We start from the raw sequence: 12,885 nt of genomic DNA, 5'->3' as shown, positions 1-12,885 counted from the left end.
TTTTTCTGTCCAGCTTGTCTATTTGTTTTGCTGGAAGCTCTGGGACTCAAAGGGTGTACCTCCGTGCCGTTAGTTCGGTGCGGAGGGTCTTTTTGCCCCCTTTGCGTGGTTTTCTTTAGGGTTTTGTGTAGACCGCAAAGTTATCTTTCCTATCCTTGTTCTGTCTAGAATATCGGGCCTCACTTTGCTGAATCTATTTCATCCCTACGTTTGTCTTTTCATCTTACTCACAGTCATTATATGTGGGGGGCTGCCTTTTCCTTTGGGGTATTTCTCTGAGGCTAGGTAGGCTTATTTTTCTGTCTTCAGGCTAGTTAGTTTCTCAGGCTGTGCCGAGTTGAATAGGGAGCGTTAGGCGCAATCCACAGCTGCCTCTAGTTGTGTTTGGAGAGGTTCAGGAATTGCGGTCTACAGAGTTCCCACGTCTCAGAGCTCGTTCTATTATTTTGGGTTATTGTCAGATCACTGTATGTGCTCTGATCGCTATGTACATTGTGTTACTGAATTCCCTTTCATAACAGAGTGCCTCCTAATCTGAATCCCAAGCCATGCACGCTCTGACACTGCAGGGGCCGTGAACTTTTCTGTTTTTTTTTTTTTAATATTTTTCTTATAAAGGGGAGTTGAACCTGCGAATATTGTTCTGTAAACTGAAGTACAACAGCCCTTGGCTGTGATTGTAATCCATCGGCAGCTTGCAGTTGCCAGCGCCGCGGTATGACTAGTTAAATATCAGCGATCGGAGCTGATACAAAATTGTATACACCGAAGCATTATATAACACTATATAAAACGATATCACTGGCGCTCAACACTGGTGCCCACTACGTATGTGGGAGTTACTAATAAAATCCCCCAGCTGCTGGTATCCTCAGAAAATGTGCCACTTCTGTAAAGACCAAAAAAATACTAGTAACTGGTACCGCGCTTAGGTGATTAGGATGACCTATTCCTGGATACAGGGGTACGATCAACCTGAGTGCAATGTTGGATTATAAAAATGCCCCACTGTGAGTGATGGTGTGCCCAGTACCTGGCTGGTGAGCAGGCTGGCCACCTATTAAATAATTACAATGTACACTGTGCATGTACAACCACTATGTCCCCCGACAGGATAGATATATCAGCAGATATGGCGACCGCAATCAATGCACATAGACAATAGTTGTATAAAGCTCTTACCATGTGCTGTACCGAGTTAACGTCCAGCTACTCCTGGTAAGTGTCAGAGGGAGTGTGCGGTGTCCCGCAAGTGACCGTGGCGGATATAGGGGCAGGGTTGGTCTGCAGGTGGTGGCCGACAGGTGGGCACACAAGTACTGGTCAGATGTGACCAGTGTGGGGTGTCGCTGATAAGTGCAGAGCCAGGGAACGTCCCGGCCGCAGGCGTCCCTGGTTGCACTTAGGAACAAAGATGGCCGCCGCTGACAAGCAGCGTGTGACGTCACAGGCCTACGGAGCCTCACTGGGACCAATAAGCCAACCGACGCGTTTCGAAGGGTAAACGCCCTTCTTCATCAGGGTTGAAGCCCTGCAGGAGAGCTCCTCTTCAATATATGCCTTCACTACACCTATGTGCCTGCCCCCTAGAACTTGATAATACCCGCCCCAGTGAACTTGATTAATGTTAAACTGCGATAGCAGCACATTGCCACACCACGGTATCCATCCCCCTATATAGTGCACAGATTGTCCCTTATTGTCAGACATTGTTTGAAAACATAACCTGATACCTGTAGATGTAAGTTACGTCCATAAACTATATATAAAAAATTAAAAATGCAAATGACCAAAATACAAATGAGAATATCTTTTTTATTAAAAATACTGAAAATATGCTAAGAAAGCTAAAAAACGCATATACTTCCGTATCACAATGGTGCAATATAAAATGAAAGTATATACCCTAAAAAAGCGTGTATGCACCTATTCGCATAATTATAAATTTAAAAGCCCATATATCCACTAAATTTGCATATGAATGCATAAGGACTGTAAGATGGAACTTGGCAGTGCTAACAGCATTATCACACTTCAAGAGGCTGCCCACAATCACTATATTAAAAAATCTAAGATAAAATGACCTATACTGTAAAATGCATACAGTCTTGCACGTACGCCATTAAAATGCATATAATTCAACATCATGGTTCAGGCCCTTGAGGGTAAGGCAATCTAACCTGAATATCCATTCCGACTCAACCTTGGACATCTGTTTTAGGAAATTGCGCCCCCTCAGATTTTGTCGGACTTTTTGAATCCCGCAAAATTGCACATCCTTCACACTCCTATTATGTAGCTCTGTGAAATGGCGGGATAGGGGGTGACCCAGGAACCCCTTCTGAATATTTCTCAGGTGCTCCTTTATTCGTACCATTAACTTTCTCTTGGTCCTGCCAACATACAGTTTTCCACAAGGACATTGGATCAAATAAATGATTCCCGTTGAGAAACATGTAATCCTATCCCGGATATTGAATATCTCCGTATTGCTGGAATCCCTGAATATGGTTTGGCAACTTTTCTTAATGCCTGTATGGACACAACAATAACACCCTCCACACGGCGTAAACCCCCCCGTTAGATTTAGATTTCTGGCTCCCCAACGGATCCTGCTTGTTATAGGCAAATTTGGCTGTAGGGGCCAGCAGGTTGTTGGTTTAACGTCTGAGCTTTTCTGTACACAAACCTGGGGTATGAAGGTAAATGCTCCCCTATGATCCTATCCCTCTGCAGGGTTGCCCAATGTTTCCGAATAATCCCTTGGAACTGCTTATATCCTGCATGGAACTGTGTTATGACGGGCAGTTGTTTAATTTGTTCAGGGATGGATACTGTACCTTGGGGATCGGGTCTAGATTTGTGTACCAAGGTACTTCTGGGTATAGCCCTTGCTTCATTTGCTGCCTGTTCCACCAGTGGCAAAGGATAACCCTTCTCCAGGAATTGTTGTGTGAGATGCCCGGATTCCTGATTGAAGTCATTGAGGTTAGTGCAGTTACGTTGAATCCTAGTGAATTGTCCCTTCGGGATGTTAGTGAGCCACACCGGTAAGTGGCAGCTACTGGTATGAATCAAACTATTCGAATCCACCTCCTTCCGGTAACATTTTGTGCGTAAGTGGCCCTCTTCCACGAAGATAGTCAAATCCAGGAAATTAATAGTACTGTCACTCACAGTGGGTGTAAACTCAAGGCCAAAGTTGTTAGTATTTAGACCATGAATGAATGAGTCCAGGTCAGCCCTGGAACCCTCCCAAATGAGTATGACATCATCTATAAATTGACGCCACAGTACCACCCCCGTACGTAGCTGGCCACTATCATAGATGGCTGACTCCTCCCACTTGGTTACGTATATGTTAGCAAACGAGGGAGCAAGCCGCATCCCCATTGCCATGCCCCATTGTTGTAGGAAAAAACGGCCCTCGTACATGAAATAATTGTGTTTAGTAATAACCAGTCGGACCAGTGCCCACCTGTCGGCCACCACCTGCAGACCAATCCTGCCCCTATATCCGCCACGGTCACTTGCGGGACACCGCACACGCCCTCTGACACTTACCAAGAGTAGCTGGACGTTAACTCAGTACAGCACACGGTAAGAGCTTCACACAATTATTGTCTATGTGCATTGATTGCGGTCGCCATATCTGCTGATATCCATCCTGTCGGGGGACATAGTGGTTGTACATGCACAGTGTACATTGTAATTATTTAATAGGTGGCCAGCCTGCTCACCAGCCAGGTACTGGGCACACCATCACTCACAGTGGGGCATTTTTATAATCCACCATTGCACTCAGGTTGATCGCACCCCTGTATCCAGGGATAGGTCATCCTAATCACCTAAGCGCGGTACCAGTTACTAGTATCATTATAGAACACTGCATCTCCGAGACTTAACCAGTGGGTCAAAATATACCTCTAAATAGGTCTAAGTAGAGCACAGCCCCCATAGAATGTAATACAACACAGCCCCTATAGAATGTAATGCAGCCAGCTCCCATAGAATGTAATGCAGCCAGCCACCCATAGAATGTAATACAATACAGCCCCTATAGAATGTAATGCAGCCATCCCCCATAGAATGTAATACAGCCAGCCGCCATAGAATGTAATTCAGCACAGCCCCCATAGAATGTAATGCAGCCATTCTTCATAGAATGTAATACAGCACAGCACCCATAGAATGTAATGCAGCACGGTCCCCATAGAATGTAATGCAGCCATCCTCCATAGAATGTAATGCAGCACAGCCCCCATAGAATGTAATGCAGCACGGTCCCCATAGAATGTAATGCAGCCATCCTCCATAGAATGTAATGCAGCACAGCCCCCATAGAATGTAATGCAGCACGGTCCCCATAGAATGTAATGCAGCCATCCTCCATAGAATGTAATGCAGCACAGCCCCCAGAGAATGTATTGCAGCCAGCCCCCAGAGAATGTAATGCAGCACAGCCCCCATGGAATGTAATTCAGCACAGCCCCCATAGAATGTAATGCAGCACAGCCCCCAATAGCCCCACAATCCAGTTATCACTCAGTGATATATTTAAAAAAAATCCAATAAAAAAAACCTGTCCTCGTGCCCAGCGCTGCTCCTGGCTCTGGTCTCAGCAGCTGCTGTCTGCCCGCCCGGTCACACAGCAGGTATGCGATGATATGATGTCATCGCGCACCCGCAGTGTCAGCGGCAGGCAGAGCGGGGAATGATGGGAGAGGGAGCGTCAACAGACGCTCTCTCCTCCATCATTGCATTCAACTGTACCGGCATCATAGACGCCGGTATAGTTGAATTCGGCAGCGGGGGGTGAGTAGGCGCTGACGAGCGGCCCACGACTACCACCGGCCTTTCTGGCATTAGCTAGAACTGCCCGATGGCCAGTCCGGCCCTGGGTGTATGTGTGGTGAAATGTGTGCTGAGGGTGGTATATGTGTTCGCACGTGGTAGTGTGTGGCGCATTTTGTGTGTGTGTGTTCATATCCCCGTGTGTGGTGAGTATCCCATGTCGGGGCCCCACCTTAGCAACTGTACGGTATATACTCTTTGGTGCCATCACTCGCATTCTTTAAGTCCCCCTTGTTCACATCTGGCAGCTGTCAATTTGCCTCCAACACTTTTTCCTTTCACTAATTCCCCATTATGTAGATAGGGGCAAAATTGTTTGGTGAATTGGAACGCGCGGGGTTAAAATTTTGCCTCACAACATAGCCTATGACGCTCTCGGGGTGCAGAAGTGTGACGGTGCAAAATTTGGTGGCTGTAGCTGCGACGGTGCAGATGCCAATCCCGGACATACACACATACATACACACATACACACACATACACACACACATACACACATTCAGCTTTATATATTAGATAGCCTGATCAGCTCTGCTGAATAGAGGCGATAGTCAGATCACCTCTATGTAGCAGATTTACTGACTTGCTATGAGCGCCAACCACTGGGTGGTGCTCACAGCAATCCGGCACTGACAACCATAGAGGTCTCCAGGAGGCCTCGGGTTGTCATGCCGACACACCGGCGACCCGCAATTACGTGACGCAGGTCACTGATGTGCGTATTTCTGGCGCAATTGCTGAAGCGCCATTTAAATGCCGCTGTCAGAGTTTGGCAGCGGAATTTAACTAGTTAATTTCTGCTGGTGGATCGCAATTCCACCCGCGGCTATTGTAGGCACATGTCAGCAGTTCAAAACAGCTGACATGTCAAGGGAAAGATGTGGGGCTCACCGCCGGAGCCCACATCAAAGGGAGGGAGTCTGACATCAGCGTACTATTACGCCCAATGTCAGAAAGGGGTTAAAAATGGGTTGTGGCTGGGTCTTCCAGCAAGACAATGACCCAAAACATACCGCCAAGGCAACAAAGGAATGGCTCAAAAAGAAGCACCTTAATGTCATGGAGTGGCCTAGCCAGTCTCCAGACCTTCATCCCATAGAAACTTATGGAGGGAGTTGAAGCTCCAAATTGCCAAGTGACAGCCTCAAAATCTTCATGATTTAGAGATGATCGGCATAGAGGAGTGGAGCAAAATTCCTCCTGACATGTGCGCAAATCTCATCATCAAATACAAGAACGTCTGACTGCTGGGCTTGCCAACAAGGGTTTTACCACCAATTATTAAGTCTTGTTTGCCAGAGGGATCAAATACTTATTTCTCACTGCAAAATGCAAATAAAATTATATAATTTATACAATGAATCAATGAATAGGAAATGCAAGAAATGGGAGTTTCCTCCAGATCTCAGACAAGGATTAGCCTTCTTGGTTGCCAACTTTATTTTTTCTGGACAACTTCTCAAAAAAATAACGAACAGACAATATTTTATATGGACACATTGGAAAACCATAATCAATAATTATGATTATAAATGATTTGTGCCCACAGCCTATAATTCCGATATGGAGACGTCAGCTGCAGTCACTGATCTGTAAAAGGATAACGATTACCTTCATAATAATCTATCTTTATCTAGTTCACTCTCTGACTTTGAACCAGTTACAGAAGAAGTAATTAGGCTCCTTGCATCTTCTCGCCCGACCACTTGCCCCAGTGACCCCATTCCGTCACATCTTTCTTTATGAGTTTCTCACGCAACAATTTTTTTTAACAGACGGCAGAGAAATATGCCCTATTATTTACGGACTGCCCAGGAATTTCTGGAGGGTTGGTAATCCCATAAATTCCTTACTACACATAGTTTAATACAGGAAAGATATATAACTTGGTACTGTGTTAGCCAGTAGATGGAGAGACCTGCATAGGCTCGAAAGCTGCAAATTGTTACCATCTTTTCAGTTGGCCATTATCAACCACTGAGGACTCTCAATTCTAAATATTTTTCTACATGTAGTTTAGGTATTGTTGACCTGCATTCCCTGCCCTGAGGTGTAAGCTGAAGCCTCAGCAATCTGTTTCTTCTGACTCCTCAGGAAACATGTCTACCATCACACACTTAGAACTGGGAAGAAATAAAACTCACCTGCTTGGATCAGGAGGACGAAGACGACACATTTCTTTATAAGGTCCATTTCTACCCTGGGGCCCCCGAACTATTCAGCAGACGATACCTCGTGAGAGTATCTGCAAATCCTAAATAATTCTGGGTCTCTTCCACCAGGATGTTTGTACTTATTCTTCAGCTCCAAGACTTCTAGCTGCATTACTTTCACTTCCTTTCACCTTTGACTGTTATTTGTTCTGGTCTTTAAGAATTGTGAATACAACCAGTTACATTTATCTAGAACTTTTATGAGCTGATTAAATATTTGTGCTGCAGTCGGTGATTCATTTTTCTGCACTTCGCCCTCTCAATTTCTCAGGCCGAGGTTTCAAGCTTTCATTAGCCGTCTACCTCTACGTGTCTTTTGAAGTGAACAGGACTATGTGCCCTGATTTACAGGGTTTCGGATAATTCCCATCTTAGTATATCATTACTTCCCGCAGACTTCCCGTGTAACCGCTCTTTAGGTGTCTACAATCGTGGCCAAAAATTTTGAAATTGACACAAAATTTAGTTTTCACAAATTCATCCTGTGGCAATTTGCATTAACTTTAGATAATGAAGAGTGATCAGATGAATTGTAAAGTCATTCCTTGCTATGAAAATTAGCCTAATCACAAAAAAAAAACAATTTAATTTCAGCCCTGCCGCAAAATAACCTGCTTATATCATATAAAAGATCTTGTTAGTTCAGAAGAAAGTGTTCACCAGGACAAGGCAGCTGATGTCACTCAGTTGTGCTGATTCAGTTAGGAGACTGGCTTCTGCGTCTGGCACTCCCCAAACCTCAAAGCAAACCAATTAGACATTCATGTAGGGGACATAACCCCTATAAAAATCATACTTGTACCATCGGCATCTTGCAGTTTTCAGTGGCATAACTAGTTAAAAATCAGCGATCAGAATTGATACAAAATTGTATACACCAAAGCATTATAGAACACTGCATCTCTGCGACTTAACCAGTGGATCAAAAAATATCTCAAAGTAGGTCTAAGTAGAGCTTAGCATAGATGACATATGACTTATATAGACCGAGTTAGAACATCAATAAATATAGAGTATGTCATAGATAGTTCAAGACATAAAGTGTGAAGTGTATGATGTGGGCTCCTGATGAAGCCTAGTGCCGTGAAACGCGCGTCGAGGTAGTTATGCATCCCCCACTGACATTGCTCCTCAGCATTACACTATAGCCTTATGATGTGTACAGGTAATGGTTAATCTTTATTACCCTATTAGAAATTAACTCAATACAGTGAGTGGATTGTTTGCTGTGTGGCCGCGTCATACACTTCCCAATTTATGTCTTGAGATATATTTTGACCCACCAGTTAAGTCTCAGAGATACAGTGTTTTATAATGCTTCTGTGTATACAATTTTGCATCTATATATATTTATCTGATGCATTTCTTTATTATTGACTAGATATTAATTCTATTGCTCAGAGAGGGTTGTCCTTTTGGGGGAATAGTTGCCTCTTTCATACCAGGAATGCACCATTTCCATCTGGATTACTATCCTTCAGTGTGTCCTGTTATTTTTGGTCCTTTTAGCCGATGGCTCCACCATTTATATGTATTTTGCTTATCTACTCAGTAAATGATTGACCTTATTTATCCTCATCGCATCGTCGTCTCACTCCATCTAGTTATAATTCTACAACGTTAAAGCTACTTGATGTATATCATGTGTTAGACATGGTCTTTTTTCTTTGGTTGTTTATATATCGCTTTTGCTCGGGGAGAACTTTCATAATTTTTGGGGGGAGAATTTCTTTAGGTTATTAAGATCTACAATCCTGGCTGCATCTCCTGGGTCTGACCCTTGGCCTCTGTATGAAAGATTTTAAAGGGTCCCTACCAGACCCCATAATCCTCCTACTGGTCAGGGGAGGGTCCTATAGTTGGATTCTTGGGTTTGCCAAGGACGAAAATTCTAAAGGTACCGTCACATTTAGCGACGCTGCAGCGATCTAGACAATGATGCCGATTGCTGCAGCGTCGCTGTGTGGTCGCTGGAGAGCTGTCACACAGACAGCTCTCTAGCGACCAACTATGCAAAGTCCCCTGGTAACCAGGGTAAACATCGGGTTACTAAGCGCAGGGCCGCGCTTAGTAACCCGATGTTTACCCTGGTTACCAGTGTAAATGTAAAAAAAACAAACACTACATACTTACATTTCGGTGTCTGTCCCCCGGCGTCAGCTTCCCTGTGCTGACTGTGAGCGCCGGCCGTAAAGCACAGCGGTGACGTCACAGACATCAGTGGATTATATTGTAAACTAGCTGTACCCGGCCACGCGTTGCTGTGTCTCAGTCTGGTTACATGGGAAAAAAAAAAGAGAAAACGCACGTTTCTAATATGTCTAATTTTACAATGCTTGTGGGTATACAATATGTGTTGCATCATTTTCTGTGTAGATATGGAGATTGTCTGGTTTGCCGACTCTAGAACACACAACGTATAATTGTCCATGTGAGGAGCAATCCGTGTCTAGACCTAAACCGCACAATTCTAAGGCTGGATTCACACACTATGTATAAAAATACGATCTGTTTTTTACATACCAAATACGCAGAAATGTTCCCTGAACAGTGATCCGTATGTCATCCGTAGGCAAGGTGTGGCTGCCTATTTTGCGCATGTAAACCTCAGTATGGCATCCATACGGCGAGATTTTCTCGCCGGCATGCAAAATGGACATAGAATGGATCCATGGGCTCAAATATTCGTGAAAACACATATACAGTCTATATATACAGTACAGACCAAAAGTTTGGACACACCTCATTTAAAGATTTTTCTGAATTTTCATGACTATTAAAATTGTACATTCACACTGAAGGCATCAAAACTATGAATTAACACATGTGGAATTATATACTTAACAAAAAAGTGTGAAACAACTGAAATTATGTCTTATATTCTAGGTTCTTCAAAGTAGCCACCTTTTGCTTTCATGACTGCTTTGCACACTCTTGGCATTCACTTGATTCTCTTGATTGATTCTCTGGAGGCCTCTACTATATTACACAGGATGAAGGCCTCTACTATATTACACAGGATGGAGGCCTATATTATATTACACAGGATGGAGGCCTCTCCTATATTACACAGGATGGAGGCCTCTATTATGATGAGAGGGTTGGAAAGGTTGGGCTTGTTTAGCTTAGAATACAGACGCCTCATAGGAAATCTCATTTATATGTATAAATATATGTGTGGTCAGTACAGAGGACGGCACAGGACTTACTCCTTCCACAGACCACACTAAGGACCAGGGGGCAATCATTACAGGTGGAAGAAAGGTGATTCCTGCAGCGAAATAGGAAAGGGTTCTTTACAGTTAGAGCAGTCAGACTGTAGGATGCCAACCACAAGAGGTAATAATGGCCGACACTAGAACAGCTTTATACAAGGGCTGGATGAAATACACATAACATTGTGACTTTTAGATAATCTAGTGACAAAAAATGTACAATTGGTGCTGGAGAATGGTTGAACTTGATGGACCGTGGTCTTTTTTCAACCTGTGTAACCTGACAAACTGCCTACAGTGCCAACATAGCTGCCATCTAAACATTGGGTGGAATGACTTCCAGCGCTGAGCAAATATCTGGGCAGGACGATAAATGGATGATTGTATGGACTAAACCGGAGAGCTGATATGGAAGGTAAAGCAGGCTGACAAGTAAGAACATGACCCCTTCATATCACAAGAACAATGACACCAATCTTGTGAAACAAACTCGCCTTTCTACAATTGATTTATGAAATGTATTATTCACAATTCAACGGCTTGTGGACAAAAAATAAAACAAAAACATTGTCCAGGTAATGCCGTGTATGAGTCCTGCAGTGATGAGGAGGTCATTGAGCTCATTGTAAGACGTCTCATTGTTCAGCACAAGCTGCCGGCCGGGGGCCACAGGTGACTTGCCGTGTCATTCTGTGCAGTCCCGGATTACCTGGTCCTAGACATGGGCTCCTGTGGGAAGTGTAGCAACATGGGAGCAGGAACAGGTAAGTACTGATGGTGCACTATGTGGCCACTTCCAGGACCTCAATAAATTAGCACTCGGGACCCTCCTGGAGTCCTGACTCCTGTGTTTCGCTCCGGAATAAAGGAGAAAAGGGAAGTGTTGTCCAGTCATGGAATATGCATTGTGAACCATCCCTGTATTAGGGTTTTTTGTCTTATTATTGTCACCATCATCCTCCTACATAATCATCTGCTCACAATCCATCACTATTCTTTCTCTGTTACTATCTTCCCTGAGGAGGTGGTGATGGTGAACTCAGTCGCGGGGTTCAGGAGAGGCCTGGATGTCTTCCTGGAGCGTAACAATATTGTATCATACAATTATTAGGTTCTTTAGAAGGACGTAGATCTGTGACGGAATATAGGCTGAACTGGATGACACATGGCTTTTTTCGGCCTTGCTGTTACTTGCTAACTTTATCCTTTCTTCCTCTTTCATTGCAGTTTTTAGCTATTGTTCAGCAGTGAAGTCTCTTCATTGTCACCATCTCCCGGGGATCCTTCTTCACTATTCTACGGTCTCCACTCTGTAGAGATTTCTTTTAATCCCGCTCCTTCTTTATTAGATGACGCAGCGGGTGGTATCAGTTGTGAAGTCTCTTCATTGTCACCATCTCCCGGTGATCCTTCTTCATTATTCTCCGGTCTCCACTCCGTAGAGATTTCTTTTAATCCCGCTCCTTCTTTATTAGATGACGCACCGGGTGGTATCAGTTGTGAAGTCTCTTCATTGTCACCATCTCCCGGTGATCCTTCTTCACTATTCTGCGGTCTCCCCTCCGTAGAGATTTCTTTTAATCCCGCTCCTTCTTTATTAGATGACGCACCGGGTTGTATCAGTTGTGAAGTCTCTTCATTGTCACCATCTCCCGGTGATCCTTCTTCACTATTCTGCGGTCTCCCCTCCGTAGAGATTTTTTTTAATCCCGCTCCTTCTTTATTAGATGACGCACCGGGTTGTATCAGTTGTGAAGTCTCTCCATTGTCACCATCTCCCATTGGTTCTCCTTCTCTATTTTTCGGCCTCCACTCATTAGAGGTTTCTTCTGTATCAGATCCTTCTTTAGTGAGTGACTTTCTGATATTGATCATTTCCTCTTCACCTTCCTCGGTAGAACTTCCTATTGATGCAATTATCTCTTGTGGAGTGAACAAGTCAGTGATGAGATGTGAAGTTCCTTGGTTCTCGTGCTCCTGGTTTACTCCCTCTTTCTCTGTATTGGTACAACTTTCCTCTAAGGGATGCATCTTCTTTTCATTACCTGTCTTATTGGTGGACAATGAATGTTCTTCCATCTCCTCTTCTCCAGGCAGTTCATTAACTGGACACAATTCTTGGCCTTTTCCGTTCTCTGGTCTCTGTGTAATTTTATGGCCATAACTGTTCCTCAGTTGCTTGGTTTCTTGTTGCGTTGCAGTTTCAGAAAAAATCTGCGGAATTTTTATTTCCTTTATTTGACTTGATTCATTGACTGACTGGAAACCTTCTTTGCCCAGATTCTTCAGGGCCGGTGGATTTCTCTCTTTATCTAATGTCTTGATCCATCTCGGATCCCATGCCTCCATATGATTATCTGGTGTCTTTTGGGAAGGGTTTTTTTCTGGACTTTTGCGTGATTTTTCTTTTTCATTATTGAGTAATGACTTTTGTTCTGCATGAAAGAAAACAATCTTTATTAATTTAATTTTGTATTGAAGATCCAAAATTAAGGAAAGGTTCTGTCATAAAATGTCTTACTGTTTAAAGAGGTTGTTCACTCCCCTGACTCAGTTACTGTTTTTGCCTTAAATGCCTATGAATAATCCAGATAAATACCCCG

At 43.8% G+C, this 12,885-nt stretch overlaps 3 protein-coding genes across 5 annotated transcripts in view; 1 reads left to right on the top strand and 2 right to left on the bottom strand.

The window, feature by feature from the left end:
* The window catches only part of LOC138645491 (uncharacterized), a 57,102-nt gene extending 48,466 nt beyond the window's left edge, over positions 1 to 8,636 (bottom strand). For all 3 annotated transcript variants that reach the window (XM_069734851.1, XM_069734853.1, XM_069734854.1), the window contains exon 1: positions 6,999 to 8,636. In XM_069734851.1, coding sequence (XP_069590952.1) covers positions 6,999 to 7,047 — 49 coding nt within the window. In that variant the 5' untranslated portion in view covers positions 7,048 to 8,636. The remainder of the gene's footprint in view (positions 1 to 6,998) is intronic.
* Positions 1 to 12,885, top strand: part of LOC138645492 (uncharacterized) — a 134,980-nt gene that overhangs the window by 13,120 nt on the left and 108,975 nt on the right. The gene's annotated exons all lie outside the window — the stretch shown is intronic.
* The window catches only part of LOC138645495 (dentin matrix acidic phosphoprotein 1-like), a 48,108-nt gene continuing 44,595 nt past the window's right edge, over positions 9,373 to 12,885 (bottom strand). The window contains exon 4 of the mRNA XM_069734858.1: positions 9,373 to 12,717. Within this exon, the coding sequence (XP_069590959.1) occupies positions 11,579 to 12,717 (1,139 nt within the window). The 3' untranslated portion in view covers positions 9,373 to 11,578. The remainder of the gene's footprint in view (positions 12,718 to 12,885) is intronic.

This window comes from Ranitomeya imitator, chromosome 7 (assembly GCF_032444005.1).
Source record: "Ranitomeya imitator isolate aRanImi1 chromosome 7, aRanImi1.pri, whole genome shotgun sequence".
Taxonomy (NCBI): domain Eukaryota; kingdom Metazoa; phylum Chordata; class Amphibia; order Anura; family Dendrobatidae; genus Ranitomeya; species Ranitomeya imitator.
This window is presented reverse-complemented; position numbering and strand designations above follow the sequence as displayed.